Source organism: Triplophysa rosa, linkage group LG10 (genome assembly GCF_024868665.1).
Source record: "Triplophysa rosa linkage group LG10, Trosa_1v2, whole genome shotgun sequence".
Taxonomy (NCBI): domain Eukaryota; kingdom Metazoa; phylum Chordata; class Actinopteri; order Cypriniformes; family Nemacheilidae; genus Triplophysa; species Triplophysa rosa.
This window is the reverse complement of record NC_079899.1, coordinates 8,197,714-8,216,135: the sequence shown is the minus strand read 5'-3', so window position 1 is coordinate 8,216,135 and position 18,422 is coordinate 8,197,714. Positions and strand designations below refer to the sequence as shown.

The window sequence follows — 18,422 nt, the reverse complement described above, 5'->3', positions numbered from 1 at the left end:
AGTACGAGTTTATCCATTTTAAAAAAGAGAAAAATTCATGCGTTATGTGTCACGGGTATGGAGGAAGAACCCAATCGCAGACAACAATTAAAGGGTTAACATAAAATATGTATTAAATAAAACAAAAACCCACAATGGGGGAACAAACACTATAAACAAAAGACTCCTTTTCAAAAAAGGAAACAAAAACTTCCCTCAAGGGGGCAAAATGAGAACTAATCACAAACGAGCAAAACTCACTTTTAAAAGGACACGAAGGGCAGGAACACGAGAAACTACGGCGACATGAACGGGGACCACTGTACATTGAAAAAGGACCATAGAACAACATACGAGGAACAGTGTACCTACACGGGATAGAAGAAACAGAGGCTTTAAATAGGGGAATACAAACGAGGGATGATAACACAGGGAGGGTGACGGGCAGGTGACAGGGATCAAACACTAAGGGGAAGCTAACGAGGGAACGAGAGGGCGGGGCTTAGAGAGGAGACACCGGAGAGACCGCATATTATGTCTTGACAGACAATAATATGCTTCTCTCCACACATAACAAGAGGTTCTGCCATGGTTCTGCCACAAGACCAAGAAAGACATGACAAGAGAGGCAGAACCATGAGAGTTATGGATGTGACAAAAAGGACGCACGTTTTTGAGAGACATCATTTGTTGGATTTCTGTGAATTAAATTGTACAAACCAGAAGCAATAATACCCAACAAATAAAGAAGGGTTGTCTTATTATAGAACATAAAATAGTTGCTGAATTTTATTTATTTTCATGTGTCCATTATGAGGAATATGAGTCAGTTATGGATGTGACAACTCACTTACCCGACTATGGAAAACTGCTTTAAAATACAAAAAAAAATGCTTTAAGAGACTTTGAGAGAGACTTGAATTGGGTATTTAAACCACCTATTATTGATATCTCACCTATGATGAATTAGGATCCTAAGGTTCATCCTAAGGTTGACATTTGCCTATAGTTATTTTCTTAGCTGACTGTCAGTGACCTTATGCTACACTTTGTTTCAGTTTCACACAGGCCTGACTGTGGCCAGTCTCCTTTGTCTCCAAAAAATTCATGTAAAAATGTGACTAAAATATAAATTCTTGCAATGACAGTGCAATGTCTTAAGGTAATACTTTGGCAAACGCAAAACTTTGAAACATCCAATTTAAACGATATGTTTGTGAAGTAAGGATAAGCCCACTGTAGTTATGCTGAGAGTGCTTAATGCTGAACTCCATTGAGAACAGATTTAGAGGCTGTGAATGCCTTCTGCTGAGGCAGGCCATCTCACTGGCCTCTCTTTGGCTGGAAGCTCTCCTTTGTGTGGCCCTACAATGACGGTACGTGAGCACAACTATCACCAAACGCTCATTGTTTTTCAGCCAATGGAAGCGACCCAAAGAGAAGACTGTTGCAGTTTGTGTATGTATGTAGGTATGTAATGTGTGTGTGTTTGCTTGCATATTGCTAAAAGAAGTGTGTTTGCACTTCCTCTAACTCCATGACCACATGAAAGGTGTGTCATATAACCGGACAACCAATCAGAGGTCAGCTGTTTGAATTTATGCCAGGGATTTTTGGTTTGCAAGACTTAAGTGGTGGGGGCAAAAGGCAGTTTTCAATCTTTATAAAAACACTATCCCAGCGAGACGTGAGATGCCCTATACACCATCTGGTTTCTTTTGCGACCGGTTAATCCGGGAGCGAGAGAGAAGAGATGGAGAAGGATCGTTGAGCAAACCCATCCGCTTCAGCGGTCAGGACTACAATGTCCTCAGACAGGAGTATCTGCAGAAGAAAACGCTTTTCGAGGATGAAACCTTTCCTGCTACTGTGGAGTCTCTTGGCTACAAAGAGTTGGGCCCCAAATCCAGCAAAGTCAAGAACATCGTCTGGAAGCGGCCCAAGGTAGGAGGGAGAGGACCTTTAGGGACAAGTGGATTGGGACTATAGTGTTCCTATATCTTGACCAATGCCAAGGTCACTCTGTGAACTGATCAAGGGTAGAGGTGTCACGTTCCTGCCTTCTTGTTTCTGAACTTCTAGTCGTGTGGCAGGATCGGGACAGAGCCCTTAGGTTTTATGTGAGAAAGCCATGAGCTGTTTATGTTTTGACATCTCATGTGCTTTCTCGTGTCTTGTCATTGGCCCCGCCCCTCTCGTTTCATGTATTGCCTCCCTGCCGTGTCTTATGTTTCTCACCTGCTCCTCGTTATCTCCCTTTGTTTGTTCCCCTATAAATGCCCTCGTGTTTCTTTGTCCTGTGCTCGTGGTTTGTGTATGTATATGCTTGACGGTGTGTATGTATATGCTTGACGGTGTGTATGTATATGCTTGACGTTGTGTATGTGCCTTGTCTTCTCGTGGTTCCCGTCCCTTGGCTTAAATTGACTGTGGATTCCCTTGCCTTGTTTTGTGACATTGTGTCGTAAGTTTGTTTTGTTATTTTCAAGTTTTGCCCCATCGTGGGAAGTCTTTTGTTTGTATTCTTGTTTTGTTACCGTGTCCGTTTTTTCCCCATTGTGGGGTTTTTGGTTTCCTGTTTATCGTGTTTATTATTTAATAAAAGTCTTTGTTAACCCCTTCAATCCCGCCTGCCTGCATTTGGGTTCTTCCCCACGCCAAGCCCTGACAAGAGGACCTTGAATGTCCTGTAAGTTTATTTGGATAATACTCTAGCAAAAATATTATGGATCAATTAAAGCAACCAATGAAATTTACTTTAAAACTCTCCAAAACGTTGTAAGATTTAAATCTTGAAATTCTTTATTAGCTTGTACACTACTGGTCAAAGGTTAAGGGTCACTTGACTTGTTTTTCATGGTCTTTAAAACCTGAATGTTTAGGATAGTGGAGGAAAATATAATTGTGCTAACATTAACCCTTGCATTGTGTTTATGTTTTTGTTACATGGCCAATGGTCACGGGTCTAGTGGACCCACAGAATTATTCCGTTTTTAAATCAATATGTCATAAAAACCTATGGAAAAAATATAATGCAGATCGCTACTGTCCTTTTGAAACCTAGTATCTCCATATTTAGTGATAAAAAATGTTTTGCCATAGATCATTATTACTCGTCACCCTTTCTGTTTGTCACTGGGTTTTGCAAATATTTACAGTATACTGTACAGTGAAACATATTGTCAACTTGGACATCACAGTATTTAATCATTTAATAAGAACAGTTTCCTGAAAAACAGTGAATTTGGACATCCAAGGTTTCAGAAGGACAGCTACAATATGTTTACTGTATCTGAATTACAACAACATATAGTCTATGGTTAATATTTGTCATTTACCACTGTTAAATCACATTTGTTAAAAAACGGTAACACTTCAATAATGTTAACAATAGTAAATGCATTAACTAACACAAGCTAACAATGAGCATCATATTTTTTAGCATTTATTCATCTGTGATATTTAATGTCAATACAATTGTACATATTAGTTTATTGTGCAGTAATTATGTGTTAACATGCATTAAAATGTTAATCTTTTGATTGGAAAAACGTATTTGTAAATGCTAAAATGAACATGAACTAACATTAATAAATGCTGTAGAAGTATTGTTCATGTGACAATTTATGCTAGCTAATGGACTAGCTAATAGCTAAAAGTGAACAAATGCAACTTTAATATAAAGTTTACCGCAAAATCAATAATGTGAGTGAAAAACATCTTAAACATCTTCAATAAATTTAAAAGTCTTGAGTCAAAAAAAAAATTTTTTTTATAGATAACTAAAAAACAATTCCCTAAGACCCAACCACCACACTCTCATTAAATATATAATACATATATATATATATATATACACACACATATATGTATATATATATATATATATATATATATATATATATATATATATATATATATATATATATATATATTGTATTAGGGCTGTCAACGTTAACGCGTTAACGCATGCGATTAATTTTTTCAAATTAACGCGTGAGAAAATATTTATCGCAATTAACGCAGCATCCGTTTGTTTTTTACATCCTTCATCTAGCGTTACATTATGTAATCACGCTTCTATTCGTGTACAGGCTTTTAAAAACACTTAAGCGCGATTTGAAACAGTTGCTTTGACGCGTTCAATGAAGATAGACAAGCTTCTAAACTGTGGGACGCAGCAAAACGCAACGAGAGGTCCAGTCTGTGTGTACAGTAACGGCTGCGTCGGTGAATCTCTGTCAGACAGCGCATCCGTGTTAAGTTCTCTTTCTGCTTGAATGGATTAAAACAGACTTCAAAGTGTAAAATAAAATCTTAAATGAATGCAAAGAGTTGTGAAAATGGGAGTGCGGTGACGGTCAGATCTGCGTACTAAGACAGCTCTTAAAGGGGCCACGTTCTTAAACGTGCTGCTGTGACTCCTGTCACTAATGTTAATCAAAGAACAAAATAAAAGAAGAAATCAATGTGATTTTATAGCTTTAATGAGAATTCTTCTGCATTTAATTTATAATTTAGCATTAAAGACTGTGAAGTGTCCTTCAATTTCCTACATGAGCTCTCAGTTATACTGTTGAATGGCTATAATTAATGTTAAAATAATCAATTTAATAGAGACATCAGTTACAATACTAATATCAAAATGTTAGCTTTCATAAAATGATGCTGTTAAAGAAATATGTTGTTTCTACATCAATTTGAAGATTAAATGTGAAATTATTAAAATGTAAAAGTATATTTTAAAATATAATAGTTGTGTGCGATTAATCGTGATTAATCACATAAAAAATGTGTGATTAATCTGATTAATTTTTTTAATCGATTGACAGCACTAATATATATACAGTATTTATAAATTATTACTGGACAAAGTAATAAAAAACAGCCAGCAAGAGCCTTAAATAGATGGGAACTCTGTCAATAGTGTTTAAAAAGCATCCCAGGATGATACTGAACACACCTCTGTCTGTCTCCTCTAGTCTATGTATCTTTCCATGCCTTGACTGTTTGTAATTTATAGCGAGTTAAGATACATAAACGTTTTTGATGATGTGTCCTGCAGGAGATATGTGAAAATCCACAGTTCATTGTTGGAGGTGCTAGCAGGACAGATATCTGCCAGGGCGATCTGGGTAAGATTATCACTGTACATTACATCACATTACTCACTTTTTGTCTCTGGGGTCAGTACAGAGTATATTTAAGGTCACAGTGCAGCTTTATGGCAGCGGGTACCTCTCTCTGACCCCTGCATATAGGCTTATATCCAGTGGGGACACCTCTGTATTGTTTACTCTGTTGGAAGGGAATCCAACTACAGCTCTTCCCATTGTTCTGTCTCACACATGGAGAGCAGAGACACAAAGGTTGCTAATGCAAAGAGTAGATTACCAAACTGGCACGTTCCCCCAGACAATATAAAAACGCTGAGGTCAGCAGTGTGGGCTCTTGTATTTAGTACTAATAGTAGGCTAAATGTTATAAGTATGTATAAGCAATCTCTGATGATGTTTCTGTGTCTGTAGGAGACTGCTGGTTGCTTGCAGCTATCGCATGTCTAACTCTAAATGAGAAGCTGCTGTATCGTGTTATACCTCAAGAGCAAAGTTTCTCAGAGGGCTATGCTGGAATTTTTCATTTCCAAGTCAGTGTTGTTTAACAAACATACAATCTTTATAAATCCTTAATTTAAATGGCGATTCTTAACAATCACAAATGTTACTATTCAGTTTTGGCGTTATGGAGACTGGATGGACGTTGTCGTTGATGACTGCATTCCCACTATTAACAACCAGCTGGTGTTCACTAAATCTGCTGAGAGGAATGAATTCTGGAGCGCTCTCTTGGAAAAAGCTTATGCCAAGTAAGTGTCTGTGCAAATCGAAGACAATGACATTGCAAAGGCCATCGTCTTGGTCACAGTAAACAATAACAAGAACTAACCAAGTAACGGTTGAATCAGTCAAAAACATGCTTATTTTATTAACGTTAGCACAATAAAAATCTGTATGATCTTTAACATAATTATGTTTGAAATAATTATAAGATATTATTAGATATTCTGGTAGCACTTATTTACAGTCCTGTTGTACATTTCAGAATTATTATAGTTTTCCGTTTTACTGTAGTTTTATTATGATTTTGAATTTTACTTTTATATTTCTAGTTTTCTTGTCAATTTTAGCTTAATTTTAATCACTGTAAAAAAAATGTTTTACAGAATTTTATTGTTTTTCTTTTTACAGATTTTCAAGTGTAATTTTTCCAAATTATACTGTTTCATTTACAGTATTTTCATGTAATATTTGTAATACGGTCACGAATAGTTAAATTACAGAAAGCAAAAATATTTTTACGGTTATTTCTGGCGCACCAGCTGCCGAAAAAATGTACACAAATACTTTAATAGTTTTAATTGTAAGAAAATATAACAACCTTGGTACATGCTATATTTAGGTACCCTAATCATAACCCTGAACCCATCCAAATCCATATAAGTACATCTAGTTACAATATTTTGTTGGGTATAGGCAGGGCACTATAAGTACACTGTAAGTGCATTAACTGCAAAACAAAGCAATTGTAAAACATTTCTTTTTAACGCCTTTTTGAGTCAAGGCTTATGCAGGTTAACTACATTAGCTTATATAACAATGAAAGTAAAACAAGAACTTGGCAACTAAATTTCTGACAGTTGTAGTTTGTGTCTTGTTGTTCAGGCTTCATGGTTCCTATGAGGCTCTTAAGGGTGGGAACACTGCTGAGGGAATGGAAGACTTCACTGGAGGTGTTACTGAATTTTATGAAATGAAGGAGGCACCCAAACAGCTGTATAAGATCATGCAGAAAGGTCTGGAGAGAGGCTCCCTCATGGGCTGCTCCATTGATGTAAGTTTTACTTAAAAATTTTACTCACGGATCCCAATATTTTGTATGATTGTGAAGCCATGTCATGCTTGATCTACAGTCCCTGGTTCCAGCCCGCTTTGAAACCCGCACTACAACAGGGCTTGTGAAGGGCCATGCCTACTCTGTGACTGCTGTAGAGGAGGTATTACTTCTGTTTTAACTTAAAGAAATAGATCACTGCGGCAGTTCCAAAAAACACACCAAAGCGTCATTGATTCCATATTTTCTAAAGCCATGCAATAGTATTGTGTAAGAAACATTTACATTTTTGTTGTTCATGTGGCTTTAGTGGTCCGTTTCAGAGCAGGGGGTACTGATATGTAAGGGATAATGTACAGGGAGCCGGTTTTTATTGCAGAAATAAGCCCAACAGTGTGATCAGGACCCGACGTGAAGGGTCTTGTATCACACTGACGGGGCTTATTTCGCGATAACAGCCGGCTGCTTGTACATTATCCTGCTTATTACAAGGCTACTTGGCACATGAGAGAAAACTGGACATGATGGATATTTGGACACTGGATATTTTATTAGCTAATTTTTACAGAATTCAGACCTTCCGCAAGGAAAAGCCATTTACTTTTGGTTTTAAGGTAAGAAATGACATTCAAATGTAACGAACAGGCAATTTGGTTTAATCATTTGTAAATATAATGTGATACAGTATATGTTATTAAAAGACATATTTATATTTTATTTGTCAAAAAACTGTCAATATGATTTGCTGCATCCAGGTTACCGTGTGTTATTAGTTTTGAGAGGTTGTTATCTGGGAAATGTCGCGACTTGCCAATCAGAATCAAGCATTCCAACATAATAATAAAAGTATTCATTATACTGGAGTTCAGCTTTATTAATTATTTTCTGAATTTAAATTTTGTTAAAATTTCAATGTATTTTAGTAACACATTGGTTTAATTTTAATTCATTTACACCCAGGTTCAATTAAACCTTACATGATATTGTAATTTATTAATGTTATATTTTTAAATTGTATTTAAAACACTGTGATATAATCATATTGTGTACCCAGTATTGTGTATTGTTATACATACCCCATAGAGGACTTCCTATTCTTGAACTATATGGAAATAATAGAAAGGATTTTCTTTGAAAAGGTTTGTAATGCAGAAGAGAAGTCATTCAAGTTCCAAAACACAAGGATTAACAATCATTTTTCATTTTGTGTGAGTTCTTCCTTAATTAAATGTAAGTGTAGTGAAGTGTAGAGTAAGCACTTCCTAAGAGTCACCATCCTGAAGTTCTTTAATGATGTGATGATTTGTGTCTATAGTGTAAACAGCAAAAGGAATCTAAAGTACGTCTGGTTCGTATACGTAATCCCTGGGGTCAAATCGAATGGAACGGACCATGGAGTGATAAGTGAGTGACTGCATTTAAAGTCCCCATAAAACCAAATTTGAGCCAAATTACTTTGGTAGCGCACATTACTAGTATTGTTGTAACCAATTTATCCGTCAATCCAAGTCAATCCTCAGAAACAGTCTTTAATCAAAATCTTAAAATGTACACTTGCTCTGGAGAGGCAATCCTTCTCTGATGACATCAGTTTGGCAGTTTGGGCAGAACATCTATTAAAGGGATAGTTTACTACCAAATCAAAATTTCCCCATGTTTTACTCACCCTCAAGCGATTCTAACTGAATTTGGTTCTCTTCTTGAAGAATAATGCAGTCGGAGTTATTATATCACATATCATTTTACTTCCAAGCGGTAGAATGAGAGTGAATGGGTGTTGACTTTTTGAAGCTCCAAAAAGTGCATCCATTGATCAAAGAACAGCTCGACATGGCTCCGTGGTCTTAACAAAGGTCTTCTGAAGCGAATCGATGCGCTTGTTTAAGAGAAATATCCATATTGACAGCGCTATTAATGTCGATGTCTAGCTTCCGTCATCTCTTGAATGCGTGTGAACCAGAGGCTAGTATTTCCGGTGATGAACGCTTTATTTTTCGTTTTGTTCCATCCACATTCAAACAGGCCCAGGTCAAGCCTCTACTTAAGAAACCCACATTGGCAGTTTTCAACCAGGTGTCTTCCTACCTATCCCAGAATAAACTACTGGATAATAAGCCGTCCGGCTTCAAAACAAACCACTCCACTGAGACTGCACTGCTATCGGTCACATAAGCACTGCGGCTAGCCAAGGCGGAATCTAATTCCTCGGTCCTGACCCTGCTAGACTTATCTGCAGCTTTCGACACTGTCAATAACCAGATACTGCTAGCTACCCTGTCATCTCTAGGAATCTCAGGCTCCTCTCCGCTAGGTTCATATCCTACCTCTCCGGCAGATCCTTCAGGGTGTCATGGAGGGGCTCGCTGGCCACTGCTCACCACATGATCACTGGGGTCCCTCAGGGATCGGTGCTTGGACTGCTGCTTTTTTCCATTTACACATCCACATCCTTGGGACCCATCATACAGGCACACGGCTTCTCCTATCACTGTTATGCTGATGACACCCATTTACATCTCAAACTTACCCAGACGATACCACCGTAGCAGCTTGCATTACAGCCTGCCTAGAAGACATCTCAGCTTGGATGAAAGAGCATCACCTCCAGCTGAACACTGCCAAGACATAACTACTCGTATTTCCGGCACACCCCACAGTGCAACACGATCTCACCATCCAACATGGCAATACCACAATCACTCCATCCAAAACGGCCAGGAACCTCGGAGTCATATTTGATGAACAGCTGTCCTTCAATGATCACATTTCAAAGACAACGCGGTCATGCCGATATGCCTTATTCAACATTAGAAATGTTAGACCCTATCTCACTGAGCATGCGGCACAACTCCTTGTCCAGGCCCTTGTAATCTCAAGGTTGGACTACTGCAATGCTCTCCTTGCTCGTCTTCCTGCAAAGGCTATCAAATCACTCCAGCTGGTTCAGAATGCAGCAGCACGCCTCATCTTCCAACAGCCCAAAAGGGCTCATGTGACACCCCTTTTCATCTCTCTCAACTGGATACCGGTTGAAGCCCGTATCAGATTCAAGTCACTAATGCTTGCCTACAGGACTATCACTGGATCTGCACCGGCAAACTTTCACACCCTCCTACACTCCTACACCCCATCAAGAACCCTGCGTTCAGCAAACGAGCGGCGTCTTGTATTGCCTTCTCAAAAGGGCAGTAAATCGCTTTCCCACTCATTCTCCTTCACAACTCCTTCTTGGTTGAACATTCTTCCTAACTCAGTCCGGTCAACCACATCTCTCACAACATTCAAAAAAACTACTTAAAACCCATCTCTTCTGTGAATACTTGACAGACAAATGAAAAGAAGAAGAAAATAACCCTCTCTCTTTCTCTCAATAGTTATTGTTCTGGCTTTTGTTGAAACTAGTAACTTTGTATTAGCACCTATTGTATTAATGCTCCTGTATGACATATCGCTTTATTACTCTCTGTTAGTCACTTTAGATATAAGTGTCTGCTAAATGACTAAATGTAAATGTAATGTTCCAATAGGATAGACTTTTGTTAATACGACAGAGCCGTGTCGAGCAGTTTTTTGAACGATGGATACACTTTTTGGAGCTTCAAAAAGTCAACACCAATTCACTCCCATTCTCCCGCTTGGAAGTAAAATGATATGTTGTATTATAACTCCGATTGCATTATACATCAAGAAGAAAACCATATTCAGTTAGGATGCCTTGAGGGTGAGTAAAACATGAGGAAATTTTGATTTGGTAGTAAAGTATCCCTTTAACTCCTCTCTTCAACTGTCAGTCTGCTGCTAGTTACATTTCTGAATGGCCTTTTATACATCGTATCAAGCTACTCCCTCCATTTTTCTCTTTTAAAATTCTATTTCACTGAGAAATAATGAAGTCGTTTGTGACTTCCGTTCATGTAGACTTTAAACCCTTTTGAAAAAAATATCATATTTTAACAAAACTCATTCCACTAAATTATTTCCCTTAGTTCAAAAGAGTGGGAAACCATCCCTAAATCAGAAAGGGAGAAACTCCAGCAACAGAATGCAGAAGACGGAGAATTCTGGTTAGTTAAAGTGAAAGTATTTTGAGTGTGTTCTAACAGTTGTGTAGGTATTGTGAATATAGCGCATCCTCTCATGCCTTATTGCTTAAAAAGTAACTTCTATTATGTGAAGGATGTCATTTGAGGATTTTAAGAAAAATTACACCAAGATTGAGATCTGCAACTTGACCCCTGACGCTCTTGAGGACGATAAGTTACACAAATGGACAGTGTCTGTGAATGAGGGACGCTGGCTAAAGGGCTGCTCCGCTGGAGGATGCAGAAATTATCCCGGTAAGTATTACGTAAATATATTACTGCACATTTGTCTGCGGTCTTGCATGTCTTTTAGTTATAAAAATGTATTGTTCTTTATTTGTGTGGACTACTACAGAGACATTCTGGACAAACCCTCAATACCGCCTGCGTCTTCACGAGGAAGATGATGATCCAGAGGACGATGAAATAGCCTGCACTTTCGTGGTTGCTTTGATGCAGAAAAACAGACGTCGAGAACGCAAGTTGGGTGCGAATCTCTTCACTATTGGATTTTCCATCTATGAGGTACATTGACATTGATAACAAACACATAAACAAATAGTGATATAACCATGTTGACCGCATGTAATGCCATTTTAACTGTTTCCATGTCTCCACAGGTGCCGAAGGAGGTATGAAAATGCAAAGACAAATTTTTTGGAGCCCTTTCAGATTTCTGTTCAAGGCTTGTGTATATTCCTCTGTGCATTCATACCTTCCAAAGTTTCTATGATTTTTTAGAACTGTTTATCGACAGAATTTATAAGCTCCATCATGGCCAATCAGATTCACTTTTCTTTCTCAGATGCATGGAAACAAGCAGCACATGCAGAAGGACTTCTTCATGTCCAACAGCTCCAAGGCCCGTTCCAAGGCTTACATCAACCTGCGAGAGGTGACGCAGCGTTTCAGCCTGAGTCCTGGAGAGTACGTCATTGTTCCCTCCACCTACGAGCCCCACCAGGAAGGCGAATTTATCCTCCGTGTCTTCTCTGAAAAGAGGAACACCTCTGAGTGAGTGAAAGAATAAGGACATTTTTACTGTACAGCGATGTCAGATAGCGTTTTACTGATTTTTCTGCGTTTGCCGGATGTCTGTAGGTATGTAGTTGTATGTCCCTTTAAATCACATCATAGGTGAACAACTTCTGAAACATCTGGCTTGAAAGCAGCCGTTAACACTCATGACAACTTTTCAACATAAGTTTAGAAATAAGTCAGTATGTGCTTGACTAAAATGTATTTACATTTAATATACAAGCTGTGATGGGTTGCCTGGAGAGGGGATCAAACCCGGGTCCCTGGCATGCAAGAGTTGAGGTGTAGCTCACTGAGCTAGTTCCAAGGGCTTTAAACCCAATTGCAGAAGATAGATAGTCCAGAGGCGTAAGTCATCAGAAATGGAAAAAACTTTAATAAGTAGACAAAAAAACTTAAAGACTCGGGGGTCTAAAAAACTCAACATAAGTATAACACTTAACACCATACTGCTCACAACAGGAAACGAGGGGTAAACGGATCAAGACTGAACAAAAAAGGCAGGGAACAAACACACTTATAAAGTGTCAAACACAGGTGTAGACAATCCGGTAATGATGAGATGTAGAAGGAGGCAATGTTGACCTCTACAGGCCTGGAGCAACCAGAGTCCATAATGTGGTCTATCTGAAGGCACCTGGCAGGAGAAGAGCGACCCCTGCAGGCCAGGACGAACAAACAGTCCCAAAGGAACAGACACGTTATACAAGCACTATAGTTATATTAGCAGAAGGTTTTTAATAGTCACACTTTAGTGAGGAGAAGTGAAAAAACACAAGGGACAACATTTTTTCCGACAATTTGATTTGTAGAGCTGGAAGAAATCGGCCCCAGTTCGAGGCTGTAATGGAATCTTTTTTAGGACAAGCAACAGCACATATTGGGACCCTCTGGTAAACATTTCCTTTCAGTTCTGATCCAATGTGATGCACAAAGAAGCATGCAAAGGACTGATGATGGTCTCTGGGGAAGCTACTGATGCTGCAGTTTCAAGCTGGAGTCTAAAGTTCTGAAAAATAAGAATAATAAGGATGATGTCATAGCACAGCTTTTTAGCATAATTTCCAGTTTCTTAATGTGGCCTAAATGTAAATGTATTACTGTGCCTGTAATAATCAAATGATTACATTTTCACATAATAAGCGTAAAGAGTAGTGACAGTACTATGATTATTTACAAATCGAAAGACCCACACATAAATGAAATGTTTTGATTTGTATTATTATGATTTTAATATTAATTATTATTATTAATTTGATTATTATTATGATTAGGCCAATACGAGTTCAGTCGGAGCATTTTAACATGTTTAATTACATTGTATAAGAGCAGAAAATGTAAAACCAATACCAATATTTTAATATAATAATAGTTCAAATGTATGTATAAGTATGTATACACTCAGATGGCATAGAAGAAAACACATATGTAAGCAGAATAAGGATTTGTTTTTTGGTATTTATCAAAAATGCCAAACATACGAATGTACACACTGTCTATACCACGAAGCCATGAAGATCAAATGTGAGGAAAACGAAAGATGAATATCCTCAAAAAAGCTCAGAATTCAGTTTTTTTGTGCTCTGGTGACCAGTGTTTATTGTTTTCTCAGGGAGATAGAGAACAGGATTGAAGCTGATCATCCAGTGGTAAGTGCTTGAACATCTATGAATCGTGAAATTAAATGTTGTGAAAACTGAGATCATTGTGTACATGCACTTATAAAGGCAAGCATTACGGTTACTATAGTAATTCTATAGTAGTTGTAACATTGGTGCATAATTCATCCTGCACTGTTTGTGTTTCTTAAACTTAAATGACACCTCTAACAATGATATGACTTTTTATTTACATTGACATCTGGCAGACACTTTTTCCCAAAGCAACTTAAAGTACAGTACATTCAGGCTATACATTTTATCAGCATGTGCGTTCCCTCAAACCCATGACCTTTGCGCTGTTAATGCTGAGTGCTACCTACTGGTAAAGAAGCTTTCCACATATATTTTTAATATTTTCTTTTCAAAAAGGGTTGTCAAGTCAATTTTAAATTACAGTAATCTATCCGTGATGTCATAAATGCATGAATAAATTTCTCAGCATATTTTAGAGATGTTAAGAGATGTTTCTAAGATGACAGAATGCTTGTGAAGAATTTGTGTTTTTATTAACATTAGTTAATGCATTAGCTAACTTTGACACCATTTTATAATCTTAGTTTGTTCATTTTGGCATTCACAAATATTTTTTTAAAATCTAAAATAGCATCTGTTGACATTAGTTAATATTAATTAACATAATTGTATTGCCATTATTATCAACAAATATTAATACATGCTGAAAAACTATATTTGTCATTGTTAGTTCATAATGCATTTACAAACAAAATACAAACATAAAGTGTTACCGACTTTTTTTTAAAGAGACAGGTTGCCTCGATTAATGATGGTATACAATGTAAGCAGTACGTACATACTGTAGTATTCACATCATTTCTCTGTAAAGGCTTAGATCGACTTCACTTTATTTATAACCGTCACGTTCATTTAGCCGGCTCCAGCTTCCACTGGGGAGGAAAGTGAAGAGGACCAGCAGTTCCTGTCCATCTTCCAGCAGATCGCAGGGGACGTGAGTACTGGGGAGCCAGTGAGCGCTGGGGGGAGTGTGAGTATGGTGGTGGGGTGGGACCGTAAATGGCCATGCCAGCGGTAACAGTGGCAACAACATCACAACAGTTTAATATCTGCAACAATGACTGTGCAATGAATACAACATTAGTCTTCTCTTTTCTATGTATATCTTACAGCAAATGGAAATCTCAGCCAATGAGCTCAAAGATGTTTTGAAAAAGTTACTTACTCATTGTAAGTATCTTTGCGTGATCATTTTATTTGTATTTCATGTTTTATTTGCATTCTGTTTTAAAGGAACTATCTTATTCACAGATAAGGACATACACACCGAAGGCTTTAGTCAGGAGAATTGTAGAAGCATGATCGCCCTCATGGACGTATCCTTTGTATTAAGCTTTTGAAAGTGATATTCTCTCTCATCCCCTCTCACATTTGGGATATAAACAGCAGTAACGCTGTCTAATAATATAGGCAATGCTTTCTTAATCCTAATCCTACAGATGGACGGAACAGGAAGACTTAATCTACAAGAGTTTAGACACTTATGGAATAAAATCAAACAGTGGCAGGTTTGAACGGGTCCCCATTCTGTTCTATATACTGTAAATAAAGCAACAGTTTGTTACACACATTGACATCAATTGTCTCTGTAGGGAATCTTCAAGCGCTATGACTTTGATCATGCTGGTACAATCAGCAGCTATGAGATGAGAAATGCCATCAATGATGCAGGTAATTTTAGAAGGTTTGCTGATGCTGTTTATGTCATGCTGAACTCTGATAAACCTGTCACTGTAAAGTCACGTGTCTTATGTGCCATTCAGGGTTCCGTCTGAATAACCAGCTGTATGACGTCATCTCCATGCGTTACGCCAATGAGAACATGAACGTCGACTTTGACAGTTTCATCAGCTGTCTTGTTCGACTGGAGGGAATGTTCAGTAAGTCATTGATCTAATTAATAGGTGTATCAGACATTTGTACAGTAAAACGTAACATTGTCATTCTTAGAAACCTATGCCATTTGGTCTAAATTATTTTACACACTCTGTAAAAAAAAGTTTTTACAGACTTTTTTAAATACGGTAAAAAAACAGCAAATTACAGAAAAAGACTGTAAAAAAAGAAAAACATAATTTTATGTAAAAATTTACAGTATTTTACCGGTCCCCCATCTACCGGAAAAATTTTTAACCAGATCTTTTATTTTTGGATTACGGTAAAAACGTCAAATTACAGAAAAATACTGCAAATTTACAAGAAAAACATGAAAACACACAATTTTACGTGACAAACTGTTATTGTATGGTACTTTACTGGTGCCCCAGCAGCCGAAAAAAACCTGAATTTTTATGAGATTTTTTTTACCTCGTAACATTTACTGTATTCATGTTAAAAGTTGTATTGACATTAACCAAAATTAACAAAGATTAATAAATGCATAAAAAAACTATTTTGCTCATTGTTAGCTTATGTTAACTAATGCATTTACTAATGTTAACAAACTAAACCTTATTGTAAAGTTTTCCCAGATTGGAATTCCTACTTATTGTTTGAATAGAAAACTGAGTTGAATGTTATAGGCTTAAAGATAAGTGCAAAATAAATATAAATTAAAAACTAAATAAGCAAACAAGAAAATATATGTTCCACATAGTTAGTAAAGAGTTAGCAACACAACTGATAAGGAATAGTCTCAGCCTCAGAAGTCACGCCCACGGACCATTGGCTAAACTTCTGATGCATAAGGTACACTTTTCTGGAAACACTTCAACACGTTCAAAGTCGTCATCTGATTGGTTGAATTGCACAGGATTTCCGGGAAACGTGCGTGTCACGTTCTTTAACGGTCCACCTGGAAACCACACGAAGCCATCTGATCTAAGAAGTAAGCTGCAACGGTTTACAACGGTTGCAATAAGAATTCATCACGATTGACTAAACGCTTAATTCTTAAAAGTATGCAAGGTTCAAGGCATAAACTTATAATCGTTGTTGGCTGTTTACTTTTGACACGTTCGTGAATGTACACCGGTCTGTTACTTCGGGGACATTTCCAAGCCTCTAAACATGACGTGGCACAAAACGAAACGTGATTGGTTGCTTTACCTGTCAGTCGTTTGGCCTCTTGGGCGGGCCTTGGCCAAAGAAAGCGACGAAAGCATCCAGACCTTCAGTACGATGGTCTGGCTACGCGAGACTCGATGAGGAATAACTTGAACGCACTTTGAAGCATCTGACAAATTCATAAATGTAAACATTGTAATGTATGAAGTCAACCTTTCTTGTTTCAGGAGCATTCCAGGCCTTTGATAAAGATGGAGATGGCACCATTAGACTTAATGTACTGGAGGTGAGTAGACAGCATTTGGACATCTAAGACGTGCTAAAACTGTCCAAAGGGATTTCTTCGAAAATAAATTTGATGATAATTTGAAGCTGTTGCTTAGTTGGATTACAAAATATTAAATAGATATTTTGATTTCTCCAATTGAACAGTGGCTCCAGCTAACCATGTATGCATAAATCATCTGTGGATCCAGGTGAGCCTGACCTCAGCAAGGACCAGAACCACCAGCTCTTACCTCATCACTCAATGTGCCAGACTACTGTTACCTCTTTCTCTGTACCTCAGCCCACACTGACCATCAGCTAATGTCTCATTCTTTAAACATTATTACCAATTCTGTTATGTACTGGGGCGACATGATGGATGAAACCAACATGCGAGCCAACCACATCAGTCATTGCTATCACTTTTTAGTCAGGATGTGAAAGACACATTTCAGGGTCATTGTACACAAGTCACTTGATTAATTTTCAACATGGTTACCAGTATTCTGTCTCAATTCCTCATACAGTACAACATGCTTTTCACATGATAAGTGATGATTCAGTGTCTGTTATGTGTTACAGGAAGCATTTACCTCACAAGCATCACAAGTGGGCCTTTATGTCATAAGTTCGTACTAAATAGCAGTTTCCATATCTCACCTTATAATTTCTTAGTAATCCTAATGGTCCACTTTGCATTTACTTTTATCAGTGGCACTGGTTTCTCAGTCGTAAAACTTTTTTTGCATCCAGTTTACTTGAATCCCATTTAATAAAAAAATAAATAAACCCAAGAACGAGCGGACCACGTAGATCAGGGCTATTAAACTCATTCCCACCCCCTTTACAAATGATTTTTCCAGAGACTTGTTAAAAATAAGAAACAGTAAAAACCAGATGAGAATCATCACAAAGCCACACAAAACTTGTGACTGCCTGATGGCAGCAGTGTTCAGGGTCTTTATTTTATACTGTGGGCATGGACTAGACTAACCCTTTTGTTTAAATGAGTGTACTGACTTCACTTGTTAAACCAAATAAATAATTGTGGAGTTCTTGGTTGAAGTGCTTTCACACAAAAAAGTTTGGATGCTGGATTTTTTCAGCATTATTACAAATAAGCAGCTGGCACAATTTTTAGAAAATTGACAAAATATCAGTTTCAAAACGAACGTTTTTATCTTTTAGTTAATATTAATACTGTACATGAACTATATATATTTTTTGTTTTAAATGTGGGTCTAAATAGAATTTTAGCTAGAATTTATCTAACAATAAACAAAAAAGATGTTTAGGTAAAAGGGTTGCAAATATAGATGGTTTCAGTGGCAACAACATAAACATTATGTGGCCCAAACTTGTGGACCTCCACAAAAACCACCAATAACTACGGAGTAGTTTTAATTGAATTGAATACAATTAATATACAATCAAATATAAATATATTAGGGCTGTCAGATGATTA

General features: G+C 37.4%; 1 protein-coding gene across 1 annotated transcript; it reads left to right on the top strand.

The window, feature by feature from the left end:
• The first annotated feature begins 1,068 nt into the window (after positions 1 to 1,068).
• capn3a (calpain 3a, (p94)) lies at positions 1,069 to 18,038 on the top strand. Its single transcript, XM_057343512.1, has 21 exons — positions 1,069 to 1,923; positions 5,045 to 5,114; positions 5,508 to 5,626; positions 5,712 to 5,845; positions 6,702 to 6,870; positions 6,950 to 7,033; positions 8,186 to 8,274; positions 10,857 to 10,934; positions 11,047 to 11,207; positions 11,308 to 11,477; positions 11,573 to 11,584; positions 11,758 to 11,966; positions 13,603 to 13,639; positions 14,541 to 14,654; positions 14,797 to 14,854; positions 14,936 to 15,000; positions 15,124 to 15,192; positions 15,277 to 15,355; positions 15,448 to 15,564; positions 16,918 to 16,976; positions 17,123 to 18,038. Exons 1-21 carry the CDS (start codon positions 1,672 to 1,674, stop codon positions 17,147 to 17,149), a joined length of 2,172 nt encoding a protein of 723 aa, XP_057199495.1. The 5' UTR covers positions 1,069 to 1,671; the 3' UTR covers positions 17,150 to 18,038.
• Positions 18,039 to 18,422: the final 384 nt, after the last annotated feature.

Excerpts from the sequence above, each read along its gene's own strand:
- capn3a (XM_057343512.1), top strand. The coding sequence starts at position 1,672 with ATGCCCTATACACCATCTGGTTTCTTTTGCGACCGGTTAATCCGGGAG. Across the intron at positions 11,967-13,602 it reads GAAAAGAGGAACACCTCTGA|GGAGATAGAGAACAGGATTG; the intron begins GTGAGTGAAAGA and ends TTGTTTTCTCAG. Across the intron at positions 15,565-16,917 it reads TCGACTGGAGGGAATGTTCA|GAGCATTCCAGGCCTTTGAT; the intron begins GTAAGTCATTGA and ends TTCTTGTTTCAG.